At 39.2% G+C, this 20857-nt stretch overlaps 1 protein-coding gene and 1 pseudogene across 1 annotated transcript; one reads left to right on the top strand and one right to left on the bottom strand.

The window, feature by feature from the left end:
- Window positions 1-7153: 7153 nt before the first annotated feature.
- On the top strand, window positions 7154-8082 carry LOC120875999 (olfactory receptor 8H1-like). Its single transcript, XM_040257725.1, is given in 2 exon segments — window positions 7154-7475; window positions 7478-8082. Coding segments are annotated over 2 exon segments (927 nt in total).
- Window positions 8083-16883: 8801 nt separating this feature from the next.
- Window positions 16884-19033, bottom strand: LOC120875998 (annotated as a pseudogene).
- Window positions 19034-20857: the final 1824 nt, after the last annotated feature.

Raw genomic sequence — 20857 nt, 5'->3', positions numbered from 1 at the left:
CAGCCCACCAGGCTCCACCGTCCCTGGGATTCTCCAGGCAAGAACACTGGAGTGGGCTGCCATTTCCTTCTCCAGTGCATGAAAGTGAAAAGTGAAAGTGAAGTCACTGAGTTGTGTCCAACTCTGTGTGACCCCATGGACTGCAGCCCACCAGGCTCCTGCGTCCATGGGATTTTTCAGGCAAGAATACTGGAGTGAGGTGCCATTGCCTTCTCTGTATGAAAATCTAGAGGTATACAAATAAGCATTCTATGAACAAACCATAATTGGGAGAAACTTTTCAAAATGTGACAAAATTTTGATAATTTTGATATTATTCTTTGAATTTTGTTGTAGTGTCGTTTCTAATGAACATATTAACTCCTATAACAGTATCACATGTTTAAATATAAAAGTTTCACTGTAAAAAATATGTCATTTCACCCTTGGTGGCTTTAATGATAGATTAAGAATTTCTCTAGAACTAGTTTCTCTACCATCCAGGGGTAAATTTAGCAAATCAAAAAAGGCAACCAAACCATTGAGCTATTCATTGTATGGCTCCTAAGGAAGAGACAATCAGCTTCTCAAAACACAGCACAGCTGCACTTAGTCCTTGAACTTTTGTACTTAGAGACATTCTGATAAATCTTCCTTGGTAATTGGGATGACCAAACGTTGCATTATTATCTATTTCCAGTCCATTGAAAGTGAAAGTCACTCAGTCGTGTCCTGCTCTTTGAGACCCCATGGACTATCAGTTCAGTTCAGTTGCTCAGTCGTGTCCGACTCTTTGCAACCCCATGAACCACAGCACGCCAGGCCTCCCTGTCCATCATCAACTCCCAGATTCACCCAAACTCATGTCCATCGAGTCAGTGATGCCATCCGGCCATCTCATCCTCTGCCATCCCCTTCTCCTCCTGACCCCAATCCTTCCCAGCATCAGAGTCTTTTCCAATGAGTCAACTCTTCACATGAGGTGGCCAAAGTATGCGAGTTTCAGCTTCGGCATCATTCCTTCCAATGAACATCCAGGACTGATCTCCTTTAGAATGGACTGATTGGATCTCCTTGCTGTCCAAGGGACTCTCTAGAGTCTTCTCCAACACCACAGTTCAAAGGCATCGATTCTTCGGTGCTCAGCCTTTTTATAGTCTAACTCTCACATCCATACATGACCACTGGAAAAACCATAGCCTTTACTAGATGGACCTTTGTTGGCAAAGTAATGTCTCGGCTTTTTAATATGCTATCTAGGTTGGTCTTAACTTTCCTTCCAAGGACTAAGCGTCTTTTAATTTCATGGCTGCAATCACCATCTGCAGTGATTTTGGAACTCAGAAAAAAAAAAGTCAGCCACTTTTTCCACTGTTTCCCCGTCTATTTGTCATGAAGTGATGGGACCAGATGCCATGATCTTAGTTTTCTGAATGCTGAGCTTTAAGCTAACTTTTTCACTCTCCTCTTTCACTTTCATCAAGAGGCTCTTTAGTTTTTTCTTTGCTTTCTGCCATAAGGGTGGTGTCATCTGCATATCTAAGGTCATTGATATTTCTCCTGGCAATCTTGAGTCCAGCTTGTGTTTCATCCAGCTCAGCATTTCTCATGATGTACTCTGTATATTAGTTAAATAAGCAGGGTGACAGTATAACAGCCTTGACCTTCTCCTTTCCCAATTTGGAACCAGTCTGTTTTTGCACGTTCAATTCTAACTGTTGCTTCTTCACCTGAATACAGATTTCACAGGAGGTAGGTCAGGTGGTCTGATATTCCCATCTCTTTCATAATTTTTCACAGTTTATTGTTATCCACATAGTCAAAGGCTTTGGTGTTGTACAAAATGTGAAATTTATGTTATACAACTTTAAGAAAATGACTATGGTTTGTGTTTCTCTAAATATTATTTATGTTAGATAATGGAAAACTAGTCCTGACAAATAATTTCAAAGTGAATACATCTCATAAAAATATAGTCAATGATGAACACTGGGATAAATGTATGTGTCTTTTTCAATTATGGTTTTCTCAGGAGGTATATATATGGAATCTGGAAAGATGGTAATGATGAACCTATCGGCAGGGCAGCAATGGAGATGCAGACACAGGGAACAGACTTTGGACACAAAAGGGGATAGAGCAGGGGACAAATTGAGAGAGTAGCGTTGAAACCTATACTTTACCATATGCAACATTAGATAGCCAGTGGAAATTTGCTATATGATACGGAGCTCAAATCTTGTACTCTGTGATAAGCTAGAGGGGTGGGATGGGTTGGGAGGTGGGAAGAGGGTTCAAGGAGAGGACGTATGTATACCTATGGCTGGTTCGTGTTTATGTATGACAGAAGCCAACACAATTTGTAAAGCAAGTATCCTCTAATTATAAATAAATAAATTAGAAAGAATATAGTGAGGAAGACAGTAGGACAACATAGATCAAGAATGCAGAATATGCATATATTTTGATCCTCCAAAAATGAAAACTAAGTCAAAGAAAGAAAAGAGATATCACAAGCTATACCAAGATTTATCTTTTCCCAAAATATAAAAAGATTAAAAATTACCTATTGAATACATATAATGTGTTATGAGTAAATCAACAAAGAATAACCAGTATTAAAGTATGTATTAAAGGTGAAAGTGAAAGTTGCTTAGTCGTGTCTGACTCTTTGTGACCCCATGAACCGCAGCACACCAGGCCTCCCTGTCTATTACCAATTCCCACGGTTTACCCAAACTCATGTCCATTGAGTTGGTGATGCCATCAAACAATCTCATCCTCTGTCTTTCCCTTCTCCTCTCACCATCAAACTTTCCCAGCACCAGGGTCTTTTCAAATGAGTCAGCTCTTCCCATCAGGTGGCCAAAGTATTGGAGTTTCAGCTTCAACATCAGTCCTTCCAATGGACACCCAGGATTGATCTTCTTTAGGATGGACTGGTTGGCTCTCCTTGCAGTCCAAGGGGCTCTCAAGAGTCTTCTCCAACATCACATTTCAAAAGCATCAATTCTTCTGCACTCAGCTTTTTTTATAGTCCCACTCTCACATCCATACATGACTACTGTAAAAACCATAGCCCTGACTAGACAGACCTTTGTTGACAAAGTAATGTCTCTGCTTTTTAATATGCTGTTTAGGTTGGTCTTAAGTTTCTTTCCAAGGAGTAAGCATCTTTTAATTTCATGGCTGAAGTCACCATCTGCAGTGATTTTGGAGTACCCCAAATAAAGTCTGTCTCTGTTTCCACTGTTTCCCCATCTGTTTCCCATGAAGTGATGGAACCAGATGCCATGATCTTCGTTTTCTCAATGTTGAGCTTTAGGCCAACTTTTTCACTCTCCTCTTTCACTTTCATCAAAAGGCTCTTTAGTTCCTCTTCACTTTCTGCCTAAGGGTGGTGTCATCTGCATATCTGAGGTTATTGATATTTCCCCCAGCAATCTTGATTTCAGCTTGTGCTTCCTCCAGCCCAGCGTTTCTTATGATGTACTCTGCATATAAGTTAAATAAGCAGGGTGACAATACACAGCCTTGACGTACTACTTTTCCTATTTGGAAACAATCTGTTGTTCCATGTTCAGTTCTAACTGTTGTTTCCTGACCTGCTTATAGGTTTCTCAAGAGGCTGGTCAGTTGGTCTGGTATTCCCATCTTTTTCAGAATTTTCCACAGTTTATTGTGGTCGACACAGTCAGAGACTTTAGCATGCTCAATGAAACAGAAATTGATGTTTTTCTGGAACTCTCTTGCTTTTTCAATGATCCAGCAGATGTTGGCAATTTGATCTCTGATTCCTCTGCCTTTTCTAAAACCAGCTTTAACATCTGGAAGTTCACAGTTCATGTATTACTGAAGCCTGGCTTGGAGAATTTTCAGCATTACTTTACTAGCATGTGAGATGAGTGCAATTGTGTGGTAGTTTGAACAATCTTTGGCATTGCCTTTCTTTAGGATTGGAATGAAAACGGGCCTTTTCCATTCCTGTGGCAATTGCTGAATTTTCCAGATTTGCTGGCATATTGAGTGCGGCACTTTCACAGCATCATCTTCAGGGATTTGAAATAGGCCAACTGGAATGCGATCTCACGTCCACTAGCTTTGTTCATAGTGATGGTTCCTAAGGCCTACTTGACCCACATTCCAGGATGTCTGGCTCTAAGTGAGGGACCACACCATCGTGATTATCTGGGTCATGAAGATCTTTTTTGTCCAGTTCTTCTGTGTACTCTTGCCATCTCTTCTTAATGTCTTCTGCTTCTGTTAGGTCCATACCATTTTTGTCCTTTATTGCAAATCTAGAGGTCTACAAATAAGCATTTTATGAAGAAAAAGATAACTGAGAAACTTTAATCAAAATGTTGAATTAGCTCTGTTTATTTCACATTGTCCTTTGAATTTTGTCATATTTACTTTTCCCCCAATGCACATATTTCCTGCTGTAATGCGTGCTAAAGTCGCTTCTACCGCGTCCGGCTCTTTTCGACACTAAGGACTGTAGCCCGCTAGGCTCTTCTGTCCGTGGGATTCAATAGGCCAGGATCCTAGAGTGGGCTGCCTTTTCCTCCTCCAGGGCATCCTCCCAGGCCAGGAATTGAACCCGTGTCTCTTGTGTCTCCTGCATTGGCAAGCACATTCTTTACCACGAGTGGCACCTGGGAAGTCCTCTCCTATTATATTGTCACAATTTAAATATAAACGTTTCATTGTAAAAAATGCATCCTTCCGTCCCTGACAGCTTCAGTCACAGAATAAGGAAGTATTCCTCTAAAAGTTGTTTCTCTGCCACAGTAGGCATAGATTCAGAACATCGCGTTGGACGGCCACAGCGTTAGGCTCTTCACTGTGTGGCTTTTTTTTTTTTTTCCTACTTGGATTTTTACTTTGAATGTGGTATCATCAGCTTCCTTCTGCTTTGAATCATTGCATAAAAGGGAAGGCATATACCAAAGAGAAAAATTGTACTTTGAGTCAGAAAGCATCTAAAGGGATCATTTTTGTATAATCTTTCATTTAGTTTTCCTCTGGCTAAATTTAAGAAAAGGGTGGGGGGGGGGGGAGTTTGATTTATCAAAAGTCTAGAGAATCAAGACCCAAGTATTTATTTAGAAACTTCTTTTTTATATTTATAATTTCCTTTAAAAGATGTTTCAGGCAGATAAAATAGGAGCAGAGCTGGAATATACGTTTTGAAGGCCAAGGGAAATTCGGGCATGTTAAGTATACTAAACACACTTGTTTCTCCTTAGGATGTTCTTGGAGCTGGTTGATTGCACTACATGCTGCTGCTGCTGCTAAGTCGCTTCAGTCGTGTCTGACTCTGTGCGACCCCAGACGGCAGCCCGCCAGGCTCCCCCGTCCCTGGGATTCTCCAGGCAAGAGCACTGGAGTGGGTTGCCATTTCCTTCTCCATTACACTACATAATAGGCCTAAAAAAATCCATCTTGAGAAATTACCTGACCTAAGCCAAAAACTGCTCATTTATTTGTTTCTTTTTTAAATTTTACTTTATTTTACCTTACAATACTGTATTGGTTTTGCCATACATCAACTTTTAAGGAAAAAAATTAGTTTCTCAGAACTTAGCATAGCAGCATCTACTACTTGAAATTTTGTCCTTGGAGACATGCCAAGTAATCTTGCTTGGAAATTGGTCCACAGAGATGACCAAAGTTTGCATTATCATCAGTCTCCAGAATATGAGGTACCCTGGAGTTATCAGGATGAGAGGCAAGAGATATGGTGCTCCACTTACATATATGTACACAGTTGATCCCTGATACTCATTTTAGACATAACTTCCTGGCAAATTTTATGCATGATCAGGAGTTGAACAAAATTTCATTTGATTTCTTTTTGCCTCAGAATAAAACAAAATGAATGCGCTAAAATTTAAAAAGAACTTATCTCAAAGAAAACAAATATCGCCTCATAGAAATTTTCAACTGAAATGGTCTTCCTGTGTTATTTGTGAGAAAAATTGGAGTTTGACATACTGCTAGAGAGAAAATACTGGAAGAAAGTGTTTTTTCACTGACTTGGCTGAAAGTAAGTATCATTCTCAAATTTAGAAGGTTTTAGGCAGGATCCAATAAAATAGGAACTTTATCAGCAGAATATGCATGCAGTTATCTTTTAGACCTTATTAAAAAGTATCAGGATTTGTGGAAGGAGAAGTACAGAGTTGATATAATCAGGGTCTACAAGTCATTAGCATTTTTTAGAAATATAATTTTGGAAGAAATTTGATTTTCAGTGGTCAAGTTAGAAAAATATCATATTTTTTGGAAATTAGTACTAACATATGGTCTATCATTTTAATACTCCCTATTAAAGTCCACTAAAAAAAAAAAGTCCGCTAAATTTGGATAGTTGTCATTAACATTAAATAGTATTTGAAATGAAAGAACAGAACATGGTACATTAAAACTATTCTTTTATCATTCTTTATCATATAGCTAGCAGTTTACCCTTGGTTTTGTTGAAATTAATTATAAATAGGAGTATGGTATTATGGTGCAGTGTAGTGGTAAAGAATCTGCCTGCTATGCAGGAGACATGGGTTTGATCTCTGAGTGGGGAAGATATACTGGAGGAGGATACGGCAACCCACTCCAGTATTCTTGCCTGGAAAATTCCATGGACAGAAGAGCCTGGAGGGCTGCAGTGCGTAGGGTTTGCAAAGAGTCAGACATGACTGAGCGCACACACATGGTATTATGGACATACTCTCTGGAGTCAATCTATTGAGGCAGAATTGCAGATTCAAACGTTAGTTAATTAAATTATCTGTGCACTTTGTCTCATCAGAAAAATATGGCTAAAAGTACTAATTATGATATAAAAATCTCATGAAATGCATTAATTAAATGCCTTAACAGGAGCATTTAGGGCCATATCAGGCTTATTCTAATTCTTCAGTGAATTAGGTTTTGTTATAATATATCCAAATGTCAACTCACACCTATTTTTATATTTGGAAATCAAGATAAGTTTTTGTCTCTGCATACACTATACACACCTCCTTATCATCACTTCATGGAAACACTAAATTAATATAAATAGGTGATGTCATTCATACATACACAAAGTAATTTTTTTTTAATTTTTGAAGTAATTCCTGCTGAGTATCATCAACTTTGATTTCTCAACAGTTTGGAGCGTTTGAACACTATGGACAGAAGGAATATCACACCGGTGTCTGACTTCATCCTCATGGGACTGACAGACTCTGGAGAGATCCGGCTGGTCCTCTTCACCCTCTTCCTCCTGATGTACCTGATCACTGTGCTGGGGAATGGGGGGATGATCCTGATAACCCGCCTGGACCCCCAGCTTCACACCCCCATGTACTTTTTCCTCAGTCACTTGTCATTTCTTGACCTCAGTTACTCAAGTGTCATCACCCCTAAAACCTTAGACAACTTACTGACTTCCAGCAAGAACAGTTCGTACCTGAGCTGCTTCACCCAGATGAGTTGCTTTGTCTTCTTGGGGGGACTGAGTGTGTCCTTCTCTCCTCCATGGCCTGCGATCGCTGCGCAGCCCTCTGCAGCCCTCTGCGCTACCCGATTGTCATGTACACCAGACGCTGCTGCTGCTTAGTCTGTGGATGTTATTTGATGGGTTTTATGGACTCTTTTGTTAATGGGATTTGCATGAGCAGATTGCATTTCTGCAAATCCAGCATAATCTTTCACTTTTCCTGTGATCTGCCCCCGATTCTATCCCTGTCCTGCACTGACACGCGTGACATAGAAACCGTCATATCCACTTCTGCTGGCTCCAGCCTAGAGCTGTCTCTTCTCACAATAGCAGTGTCCTATGTCTCCATCGTGTCTGCCATCCTGAAAATTCCTTCCACTTCTCGTAAGCAAAAAGCTTTCTCTACCTGTGCATCACATCTTCTGGGGGTCACCATCTTTTATGGCACTATGATTTTTACTTACTTAAAACCAAGTAAATCCTACTCCTTGGGAAAGGATCAGGTGGCTTCTGTGTTTTATACCATTGTCATCCCCATGCTGAATCCCCTCATATATAGTCTTCGAAACAAGGAAGTGAAAAATGCTCTCAGTAGAGTCATGCAGAAGATGAAGTGAAAGTCGCTCGGCCGTGTCCAATTCTTTGTGACCCCATGGACTATACAGTCCATGCAGTTCTCCAGGCCAGAATACTGGAGTGGGGAGCCTTTCCCTTCTCCAGGGAATCTTCCTAATCCAGAGATCGAATTTAGGTCCCCTGCATTTCAGGCAGATTCTTTACCAGCTAAGCCACAAGGGAAGCCCAAGAATACCGGAGTGGGTAACCTGTCCCTTCTCTAGGGGATCTTCCAGACTCCAGAATCAAACTGGGGTCTTCTACATTGCAGGCCGATTCTTTACCAATTGAGCTATGAGAGAAGCCCAGGTAAAGTGTTCTGAACAATTAAAATAGCATTGAAGATAAGTGTTCACGCTTCACCAGTTTATTTTTTTTTCGTTATCTGTATTTTATTCCCTTTCTTTCTCTTTCGAGAAAAGAATTGAACTATTTTTTTTTTTTTGAACGATTCTTTGCTTGATCTAATATGATCTTGGGCATTTCCTGGCACTGTGGTCATGCTCAGTCATGTTCGACTCTTGGTGGCCCCACGGACTGTAGCCCACCAGACTCCTCTGTCCACAGAATATTCCAGGCAAGAATACGGAAATGGGTTGTTATTTCCTCTCCAAGGGATCTTCCCAACCCAGGGATTGAACCATGCGTCCTCTACATCTCCTGCATGGGCAACAAATTTTGACCTTGAGCCACGGGAAGCCCTTTTCCTGGAATATGCCTTAAGAAAATAATTTGAAATGTTGAAACATGCTAAATTCATGGCGTTCTTTTAAGGACAACTGATTTGCAGAATGATGACGTATAGTTATTACCTTTTAAACAGTATCATACAAATTTAGAGAATTTTATTATGAAAAGAGGTCCATTTTAGGAACAGTAATAACAGTTTTAGAAATTATTTCATGTACTTTGTGGAGAAGCAATATAACAGAATGATTAGTAGCACTTGTTTGGAACTATCCGTTACAGGATTTCTGTTCTTGATTTGCAAACTTGTAGCTCTGTAACATTTGAAAAAATCATTGAAACTTTTGGACTCAAGTTTCCTCAACCTCACCAAGTAAGTAATAATCCAGATATTAAGTGTTATTGTAGATATTATATCACACAATTGATGTAAAGCATTTAAGGCCTTACAAAGAAATGCTAACTATTAGAATGTTCACATTCTCGCTTATTTTTAACTTATAATGTTTTATTTTTTCTTAAAGAATATTATTCTAATTTATAAATTACCTTTAGTTTACTTAAAAGACAAATACACAAACAAGTAAGTAAATGCTCAACACTTCAAGATTTCTTCAAAACACTTGGAAAATATAAAATTGGAAAAAGAAAAGTTTTTAATATATGTCCTTCTGGGCATTCCTGTTGGCTTAGTGGTAAAAAATTGGCCTGCTAATGAAGGAGATACAGGCTCGATCCCTGATTTAGGGAGATCCTCCAGAGAAGGAAATGGTAACCCACTCCAGTATTCTTGCCTGGCAGTCCCCACAGACAGAGGAGGCTGATGGGCGACAGTCCACGTTGTCACACACATGTGTCAGACACAACCGAGAAGCTGAACAGCAGCAATAACATATTCTTCTGGGGGGCTTCCCTGGTGGCTCAGTGGAAAAGAATCCACCTGTCCATGCAGGAGCTACCAGTTTGAGCCCTGGTCCCAGAAGATTCCCTGGAGAAGGAAATCACACTAGCTCCAGTATTCTTGCTTGGAAATGCCCACGGACAGAAGAACCTGGCGGGCTAGAGTCCATGTGGTCACAAAGAGTCGGACACCAGTTAGGGACTAACAACAACAGCATATGCCCTAGATCGATAGTTAGTATTTACATGGTATTACATTAGATAAGTCGTATTTCTCTCATTTCCTATGAAGTTTTCAGCAGCTTTCTTTGTACTCTTACAAGTTTACCATTAGTTATTCTTCTGTCATTGAAATCTAGGGTGAATGTGTTTTTGGCAAGTGGGAAAAATCTAGACTCATTTTGCAATGCTTTGGACATGAAATGTGTGCAAATTCATCAAGTTAAAAATCTGCATGCAGTGATATTTCTTCAGTAGCTATCTGAAAACACTTAAAACCCCTAAATGTGTGTGATGTGTCAAAAGCTTCAGAAAACTGCTTTTTTGGTTGAAATTCTGTGCATTTTAAAATAGCATTGGCTTTCTCATAATTCCTATAAGTTTGTTATGATTATTAAAAATAAATTCTTGAATTAAAGTTTCACTCTGTTAATGGACATATAGCTTATTTTTATGTTCTGGCCTTTGTAAATAGAGTTGCAATGAACATTTGAGTGTATGCATTTTATGAATTATAGTTTTTTCCAGGTATATGCTTAGGAGTGGGGTTTCTTTGTCATACAGTTGTTCTTTTTGTGTTATAATCTTCATGATAGCCCACTGCTCCACAGTGACCTTGTCCCACTCCTTATCTGCATTAACTCATTCTTTGTTATTCTATCAATTACACTCATTTTCATTTGACGACTGACACCCTAACTCTTCTGTCCACACTAATACTGATAGTTCTTGGAATTTTTCCATTTTCCCCTTTCATTCAGAAACTGCCTATTTGCAGAGAAATGCATGCTTTCCTTCCTATTTTATTCTTAATAAGAACATTCAAAAGTGTGCCTATTCCCTTCCCCCTTGTGAGTTTCATTTATTTTCCATAGCAGTTATCTACATTTAAGCTTTTATCATATTTTACTAGTGTATTTGGGTTCTTGTCTGTTGCACCTCACACTCTCCTGAAAGTTTAATGAATGAGGATTCTTGTTTAGTTTGTTCAGCATCATCTCCCCAGCACCTAGCTCTAAACCTCAATGAATGTCCCTGAAGGTTGCAATTTATAGAGGATGAAACTAAAGAACACAGTAAACCACTGGTCCATGATCACTCACTAGTAAAAGAACAAGCTCACGTTTGAACACTGATAGTCTAACTCCACTGTTAATATTTCTCATCACCACTGATTGGACATTTTCAACAAAATTGTACTATGATTACCAGAACTGAGAAAATAAAATTCATTACTATATTAAAGAAAGTATTACATAAAATACCAGGGGCTGTTGAAAGGCTTATACTGTTGGCAGACATTTTCTAAAACATGCTAATACCAGCCAGCATGATTTGGACAATAGTAGCTAAGTCTTTCAAACGTCCAGGCCCAGCCCTATTCACAGAAGGAAAATTCCATTAAGCAAAGAACAGTCTTCCCAAAGATGATATTGTTCTAGAAAGAGAATCTGTAATAGTCAGGGTACAGGCTAGCTTGATGTAAAAATGGGATTCAGAAAGACTGGCTCAGCAAAGAAAAAAGTATCCTTGGTTATAAACTTTCAGATTTTGGCTAACTAGGATATGTGGATGAGTCTTTTTCACAACATAATTCTCAAAACTGGGCTTCCTTAGTGAATCAGTGGTAAAGAATTCTGCTGCTAATGCCAGAGCAGCAGATATGGGCCCTGGTCAGTAAGATCCCCTGGAGAAGGCCCAGGCTAGCATTCCTGCCTGGAAGATCCCATGGACAAGGGAAACTGGTGGGCTATAGTACCTGTAACCAAAAAGAGTCTGACACGATTTAGCGAATAAATGAAAACAGTCCTGCAAACTAAGTTTCTTCTATGTTGCTGATCATTGATCTCCCAAATGCTGTCCTCTTCTGCACTGTTGAATGATTGATTTAAAAAATAATAATATTTGGTACATTTCATCACAAAGCCATCTGGTTTTGGTCTAATCTTCAGTATCTAAAGTTATTTGAAAGCATAAATTCACTTAAGTGCATGCATGAAAATGTTCATAAGCACTATGAATGAAAGCCAAAGAATAGAAACAACTCAAATGACCATCAAGTGATTCTTTGGAAGTTCAGATGCTGAAGTGTTGCAGCTGAAGCTCTATTACTTTGGCCACCTAATGGGAAGAGCTGACACATTGGAAAAGACTCTGATGCTGGCAAAGAGTGAAGGCAGGGGAAGGGGACGACAGAGGATGAGGTGGTTGGATGGCATCACAGCCTCAATGGACATGATATTCAGTAAATTCCAGAAGTCAATGGAGGACAGAAAAGCCTGGCATGCTGCAGTCCATGGTGTCACAAAGAGTTGAACATGATTTTGTGACTGAGCAACAACAAAATATTATTTACACAAGATGAAGGAAAAGAGATCATGGGAATTAAAAAAAAAGAATAAATTCCATTAAATTAAAGTCAGGAAAATAGAACAAAGGAAAAATACATAGACAAAGAAAGCAAGACATACTTCAAAGATGTTCAAAGATGAATACCAAGCCAAAATAACAGAAACCATATCACAAGATACAAATAAGGTTTTTTTTTCCCCTGAAAAGAAAAAAAAAAATTTAAACTTCCTATAGAATGGATATAATGTATTCTAAGTCAATGAAAAATGATCAGTACTAAAGTACTTATTAAAGTCATATTTTATTTATTAAATTAATTTTTATATAATTTTAGGAAATAAATTTCTTTAAAATTTCTTTACATTTTTCTTATCTAGCCATAAATATGATTTTTATTTCACACTTGTCTTAGTAAGACAAACATTTCATGATTAAAATTGGTCTTCCTAACTTCATCAAATTTACAATAATTTATTACAACTGTTTTATACAAACCTACAAATCTGCTTCTGAAATTCTGGTGTATAAGCAGAGTTTCCCATAAGAATTCCTTTCAAGTCTACTTGACAACTGGTTTAATTATCATGAATTAATGAAACGCTGGGCTGGAAGAAGCACAAGCTGGAGTCAAGATTGCTGGGAGAAATATCAATAACCTCAGATATGCAGATGACACCACCCTTATGGCAGAAAGTGAAGAGGAGCTAAAAAGCCTCTTGATGAAAGTGAAAGAGGAGAGTGAAGAAGTTGGCTTAAAGCTCAACATTCAGAAAACGAAGATCATGGCATCTGGTGCCATCACGTCATGGGAAATAGATGGGGAAACAGTGGAAACAGTGTCAGACTTTATTTTTCTGGGCTCCAAAATCACTGCAGATGGTGACTTCAGCCATGAAATTAAAAGATGCTTACTCCTTGGAAGGAAAATTATGACCAACTTAGACAGCATATTGAAAAGCAGAGACATTACTTTGCCAACAAAGGTCCGTCTAGTCAAGGCTATGGTTTTTCCAATAGTCATGTATGTATGTGAGAGTTGGACTATTAAGAAAGCTGAGCGTTGAAGAATTGATGCCTTTGAACTGTGGTGTTGGAGAAGACTCTTGAGAGTCCCTTGGACTGAAAGGAGATCCAACCAGTCCATCCTAGAGGAGATCAGTCCTGGATGTTCATTGAAAGGACTGATGTTGAAGCTGAAACTCCAATACTTTCACCACCTGATGGAAAGAGCTGATTCATTTGAAAAGACCCTAATGCTGGGAAAGATTGAGGGCAGGAGGAGAAGGGGATGACAGGATGAGATGGTTGGATGGCATCACCAACTCAGTGGACATGGGTTTGGGTAAACACCAGAAGTTGGTAATGGACAGGGAGGCCTGGCTTGCTGTGGTTCATGGGGTCACAAAGAGTCGGACACAACTGAGCAACTGAACTGAAATGACTTAACCTTAAGCATACTCAATAAATATTACTTCTACCTTCAGTATAATTTTTGGAGTTTCAAAATGGACTAATTTATTTCTATGATTTGACAGTAATAAGAAAATACTTTGATAATGGAAGAAAGATATATGATGTTGAGCCAAAGTGAAAAAGTCATGCCCATATACCTGCATGGAACATATTGTGTGAGCTCACTTGGAGGTTCTTCATAGGGGCTCCGGAATGGAGAAGTAATTCATGATGTGTGCTGAAGACTTCCTATAATTAATGTGAGCTAACATCAATCTACGGAATCCCAGGATTATAGCTATAACAATAGGGTGTGAAACAAATCACAGAATGAATGACACCTGCAATACACTTACATCAGTGAATATTTAAAATGGATCAGTTTAAATGTAATAATCAGCATATTTGTTACATTGATGGACTCAGTTCAGTTCAGTTCAATCACTCAGTCATGTCTGACTCTCTGCAACCCCATGAACTGCAGCACACCAGGCCTTCCTGTCCATCACCAACTCCCAGAGTTTATTCAAACCTATGTCCACTGAGTCGATGATACCATCCAACCATCTCATCCTCTGTCGTCCCCTTCTCCTCCTGCCCTCAATCTTTCCCAGCATCAGGGTCTTTTCCAATGAGTCAGCTCTTCCCACCAGGTGGCCTAAGTATTGAAGTTTCAGCTTCAGGATCAGTCCTTTCAATGAATATCCAGGACTGATCTCCTTTGGATGGACTGGTTGGATCTCCTTGCAGTCCAAGGGACTCTCAAGAGTCTTCTCCAACACCACAGTTCAAAAGCATCAATTCTTTGGCGCTCAGCTTTCTTCATAGTCCAACTCTCACATACATGCATGACTACTGGGAAAACCATAGCCTTGACTAGATGGACCTTTATCGGCAAATAATGTCTCTTCTTTTTAATATGCTATGTAGCTTGCTCATAACTTTCCTTTCAAGGAGTAAGCATCTTTTAATTTCATGGCTGCAAGCACCATCTGCAGTGATTTTGGAGCCCAGAAAAATAAAATCAGCCACTGTTTCCACTGTTTCCCCATCTATTTCCCATGAAGTGATGATGGGACCAATTGCCATGATCTTAGTTTTCTGAATGTTGAGCTTTAAGCCAACTTTTTTGCTCTCCCCTTTCACTTTCATCAAGAGGCTCTTTAGTTCTTCACTTTCTGCCATAAGGGTGGTGTCATCTGCATATCTGAGGTTATTCATATTTCTCCCAGCAATCTTGATTCCAGCTTGTGCTTCTTCCAGCCCGGCGTTTCTCATGATGTACTCTGCATATAAGTTAAATTAGCAGGGTGACAATATACAGCCTCGATGTACTCCTTTTCCTACTTGGAACCAGTCTGTTCCATGTTCAGTCCTAACTGTTGCTTCTTAACCTGCATAAATGCGGGTCAGTTGGTCTGGTATTCCCATCTCTTTCAGAATTTTCCACACTTTATTGTGATCCACACAGTCAAAGGCTTTGGCATAGTCAATAAAGCAGAAATAGATGTTTTGTTGGAACTCTCTTGCTTTGTCGATGATGCAGCCAATGTTTGCAATTTGATCTCTGGTTCCTCTGCCTTTCCTAAAACCAGCTTGAACATCTGGAAGTTCACGGTTCATGTATTGCTGAAGCCTGGCTTGGAGAATTTTGGGTATTACTTTACTAGTGTCTGAGATGAATGCAATTGTGTGGTAGTTTGAGCATTCTCTGGCATTGCCTTTCTTTGGGATTGGAATGAAAATGGACCTTTTCCAGTCCTGTGGCCACTGCTGAGTTTTCCAAATTTGCTGGCATATTGAGTGTGGCACTTTCACAGCATCATTTTTCAGGATTTGAAATAGCTCTACTGGAATTCCATCACCTCCACTAGCTTTGTTTGTAGTGATGCTTCCTAAGGCCCACTTGACTTCACATTCCAGGATGTCTGGCTCTAGATTAGTGATCACACCATCATGATTATCTGGGTCGTGAAGATCTTTTTGTACAGTTCTTCTGTGTATTCTTGCTACTTCTTCTCAATACCTTCTGCTTTTGTTATGTCCATACTATTTCTGTCCTTTATTGAGCCCATCTTTGCATGAAATATTCCCTTGGTATATTTAATTTTCTTGAAGAGATCTCTAGTCTTTCCCATTCTATTGTTTTCCTCTATCTCTTTACATTGATCGCTGAGGAAGGCTTTGTTATCTCTCTTGCTATTATTTGGAACTCTGCATTCAAATGGGTATATCTTTCCTTTTCTCCTTTGCTTTTTGCTTCTCTTCTTTTCACAGCTATTTTTAAGGCCTCCTTCAACAGCCATTTTGCCTTTTCGGATTTCTTTTTTTGGGGATGGTCTTAATCCCTGTCTCCTGTACAATGTCATGAACTTCGGTTCATAGTTCATCAAGCATTCTGTCTATCAGATCTAGTCCCTTAAATCTATTTCTCACTTCCACTGTACAGTCATAAGGGATTTGATTTAGGTAATACCTGACAAAGGTCCGTATAGTCAAGGCTATGGTTTTTCCTGTGGTCATGTATAGATGTGAGAGTTGCAGTGTGAAGAAAGCTGAGGGATGAAGAATTGATGCTTTTGAACTGTGGTGTTGGAGAAGACTCTTGAGAGTCCCTTGGACTGCAAGGAGATCCAACCAGTCCATTCTGAAGGAGATCAGCCCTTTGGATTTCTTTGGAGGGAATGATGCTGAAGCTGAAACTTAAATACTTTGGCCACCTCATGGGAAGAGTTGACTCATTGGAAAAGACTCTGATGCTGGGAGGGATTGGGGGCAGGAGGAGAAGGGGATGACAGAGAATGAGATGGCTGGATGGCATCGCTGATTCAATGGACGTGAGTCTTAGTGAACTCCAGGAGTTGGTGAGGATAGGGAGGCCTGGTGTGCTGCGATTCATGGTGTCGCAAAGAGTCAGACATGACTGAGCAACTGAACTGAACTGAACTGAACTGAATGGTCTAGTGGTTTTCCCCACTTTCTTCAATTTAAATCTGAATTTGGCAATAAGGAATTTATGATCTGAGCCACAGTCATATCTCAGTCTTATTTTTAATGGACTAGTAATGTTTTATTCTAGGATACACAAACGTTAGTAACTGAAATGGAGCATTTTCTTCTCTAGTTGCTTAGCATCAAGATATCAACATTTAAGTTCTTTGCAGTTTTATTCAGTTCTAAAAATACACTGTGGTTATAAACCGACTTCTCTCAACAATTTTTTCATTGCCTCTTTGACATTTTTATTCCTTAAACTGTAGATGATAGGATTCAGCATGGGAATGATAATGGTGTAAAATGTTGACATGATCATGTCGTGCTTTGAGTCATAGCTGGAAGTTGGTCTCAAGTACATGAAGAGGATGGTCCCATGGTAAATGGACACCCCAGTTAGGTGAGAGCCACATGTAGAAAAGACTTTCCTTCTCCCTTCAGCGGAACACATCCTCAGAATGGCCAGCAGGATGAAGCCATAGGACATCAGGACAATCAGGACAGTGACCATCTCAATAGAGCCCACAAGGCAGAAGAGCGGGAGCTGGTTCGTGTGAGTGTCAGAGCAAGAAATAGCGAGGAGAGGAGGGATGTCACAGAACACATGTCTGATTTCACTGGAGGCACAGAAGGAGAGGCTGAAAGTGGCCACCGTGTGTACAGAAACATGCCAGACACCACCCACATAGGAAGCAATGATGAGTGGCATGTAGACTCTGGGAGCCATGCTGACTGAACACAGGAGGGGGTTGTAGATGCTGCAGAGAAATTATATGCCATTGCAGCCAAGAGAAAACATTCTGTGGTCCCAGAAGTAACAAAGAGAAGCATTTGTGCTGCACATCCAGGATAATAAATGGTTTTATTCTCTGACAGGAAATTAATCAACATTTTTGGAGTGACCACTGAAAAAGCAAGAGAGTTCCAGAAAAACATCTATTTCTGCTTTATTGACTATGCCAAAGCCTTTGACTGTGTGGATCACAATAAACTGTGGAAAATTCTGAAAGAGATGGGAATACCAGTCCCCCTAACCTGCCTCTTGAGAAATCTGTATGCAGGTCAGGAAGCAACAGTTAGAACTGGACATGGAACAACAGACTGGTTCCAAATTGGAAAAGGAGTATGTCAAGGCTGTATATTGTCACTCTGCTTGTTTAACTTATATGCAGAATACATCATGAGAAACGCTGGACTGGAAGAAACACAAGCTGGAATCAAGATTGCCAGGAGAAATATCAATAACCTTAGATATGCAGATGACACCATCCTTATGGCAGAAAGTGAAGAGGAGCTAAAAAGCCTCCTGGTGAAAGTGAAAGAGGAGAGCGAAAAAGTTGGCTTAAAGCTCAACATTCAGAAAACGAAGATCATGGCATCTGGTCCCATCACTTCATGGGAAATAGATGGGGAAACATTGGAAACAGTGTCAGACTTTATCTTTTTGGGCTCCAAAATCACTGCAGATGGTGATTGCAGCCATGAAATTAAAAGACGATTACTCCTTGAAAAAAAAAGTTATGACCAACCTAGATAGTATATTCAAAAGCAGAGATATTACTTTGCCGACTAAGGTCCGTCTCATCAAGGCTATGGTTTTTCCTGTGGTCATGTATGGATGTGAGAGTTGGACTGTGAAGAAGGCTAAGCGCTGAAGAATTGATGCTTTTGAACTGTGGTGTTAGAGAAGACTCTTGAGAGTCCCTTGGACTGCAAGGAGATCCAAACAGTCCATTCTGAAGGAGATCAACCCTGGGATTTCCTTGGAAGGAATGGTGCTAAAGCTGAAGCTCAAGTACTTTGGCCACCTCATGCAAAGAGTTGACTCACTGGAAAAGACTCTGATGCTGGGAGGGATTGGAGGCAGGAGGAGAAGGGGATGACCAAGGATGAGATGGCTGGATGGCATCACTGACTCAATGGACATGAGTCTGTGTGAACTCCAGGGGATGGTGATGGACAGGGAGGCCTGGCGTGCTATGATTCATGGGGTTGCAACGAGTCGGACATGACTGAGCGACTGAACTGAACTGAAGTGAACTGAAGAATAGCAGGCATCCAGGAATTATAAGACACTCAGAAATAGTACATTGGGTTTTGGATCCGAGAATCCACAATGACCCACATAACCAGTCCCAAATTTCCTACCAGTATAAAAAGATAGTTTGCCAGAAAAAGTAAAAATAGGTACACTTGCACCTCTAAATCATCCGTAAAGCCCATCAGTATAAACATGTTTAATTTAGTCACGTTTTTCATCTGGATCCGGTATGAATCTAAATCTGATGAGAGCTGCACCATTTTAATTTTTCTCTATAGGTTGTAAAGGCAGTATTTTGTGAAAATAGAATCCACCCAAGTATATCTTCCTATTTGTTTCTTAGCAGGATCTAATGATTTCCTTTGTAGTCATGGAATGGTCAGTGATGAAGATGTTGGATTCAAATGGATGCATTTTGCTGTTAATAAAAGAAGATATTACACTTAATTGTTGACTAGATTCATCATGTTAAAATATCATGTCAATAAGTGATTTATTTTCCAGTTTCTTTTTTATTATATTCTTTACCATCTGTTTTCATACTACATAGCTTTAAAATCAACAAATATGAATAACCATAGGACTATTACAACCATGAAATATTAGTGGAAAGTACACAATTAAATACTAGCTTTGCTATAAGGCGCATGAAGTGTCTTTTTATGTTCACAACTGTAAAAATGGAAGTAATCCACATCACACGATTGGGTTTGATTTAAATAAGAAAACAATATAAAATTATTTAATATTAAATGTTTCCAGATAAGTAAGAAATGACATAAATGAAACCTATATTTCAACTTTTTGTGCAGAGCTGTTTGTTTAAACAAAATCATTTTATATCCATTTTTCTGACAATTATACTGTCCCATTAATTTCCGTTCAAGAACGGTGATACACTGAACAGCAGACAGTGTTTTGGAGATTATGTGCCCATTTTGCAAAGAATAACAATGTGAATGTTAATTTTTTCTAAAAATAGGTGTCATTAAGGTGTTCGTGTTGGCCTTTGCAGCTTACCATACTGTTGCTGAATTTCAAATTTTATTTAATAGCAATGTGAGGTGTTTCTATAGTCATATACTATTGTCTCTGCAAAGTTCTTGGATATATTTTTGAGATATATTTCTGTCAAAAACAAATCTTTTAATATATCATAGTTCTTTATGAGGTTTCTAAAATATTTGTGAAATTAATGTCACCTGATCATAGACAAAAAATAATTTTTACAAGTTTTTTGCTAAGAAAATAAAGTCACTCTATTTGTCACAAAATTGTGTTTGATTTATTTTTTTCCTCTATATTATCACAGTTTCTCATTTGGTGGTATACGAATAAAGGAAAGTACACACACATATATATATATATACACATTTTTTCTAAAGTTAAAGAGTCAATTGCATCTGAACTGAAATCTCAGCTAATTGCTGAAACACAATTAATTACTGGATTCATCACATTCAGTCAGTTCAATTCAGTTGCTCAGTCGTGTCTGACTCTGCGACCACATGGACTGCCGCATGCTAGGCCTCCCTGTCCATCACATTAAAGGGCGGGTTTGGCACGTTAACTTTTATTTTTCCTTCAGCATGTCATAATTAAGAGGCATTAAAAAGTGATGAAAAATCTGCCATATACAGGGCTAGGCTGAATTCAACAACTTATAAGTAATTTATATTTATGATGTGAAACAGACTACATTTTTATTGCATGTAGATGCCACACATTAAGAAGAGAATAAATAAAAATCTTCAACTTGATGTTAGAAGAAAGCCACGTCTTTATTTTCCTAGAAACGTTCCCATAGGTCCATTTAGAGGCTATTTCTAATGAATAAATAGATTGATAAGTGTAAGTTTAAGGACTTCCCTGGCGGCTCAGTGATAAATAATCTGCCAACCAATGCAGGAGACACAGGTTCAATCCCTGGGTCTGGAAGATCCCCTGGAGAAGGAAATGGCAACCCACTTTCACATTCTTTCCTACGATACTCCATGGACAGAAGCCTGGCAGGCTACAGTCCATGGGGTTGCAAAAGAGCCAGACACGAATTAAGAACTCAACAACAAAGACAAGTGTGAGTTTACAACACCAAAAAATGCTCATTTGATTCTTAGAAAAGTCTAGAGAGA

This window comes from Oryx dammah, unplaced genomic scaffold, assembly GCF_014754425.2.
Source record: "Oryx dammah isolate SB20612 unplaced genomic scaffold, SCBI_Odam_1.1 HiC_scaffold_17, whole genome shotgun sequence".
NCBI lineage: Eukaryota > Metazoa > Chordata > Mammalia > Artiodactyla > Bovidae > Oryx > Oryx dammah.
The sequence above is the reverse complement of the archived record's forward strand: the minus strand, read 5'-3'. Positions and strand labels throughout refer to the sequence as shown.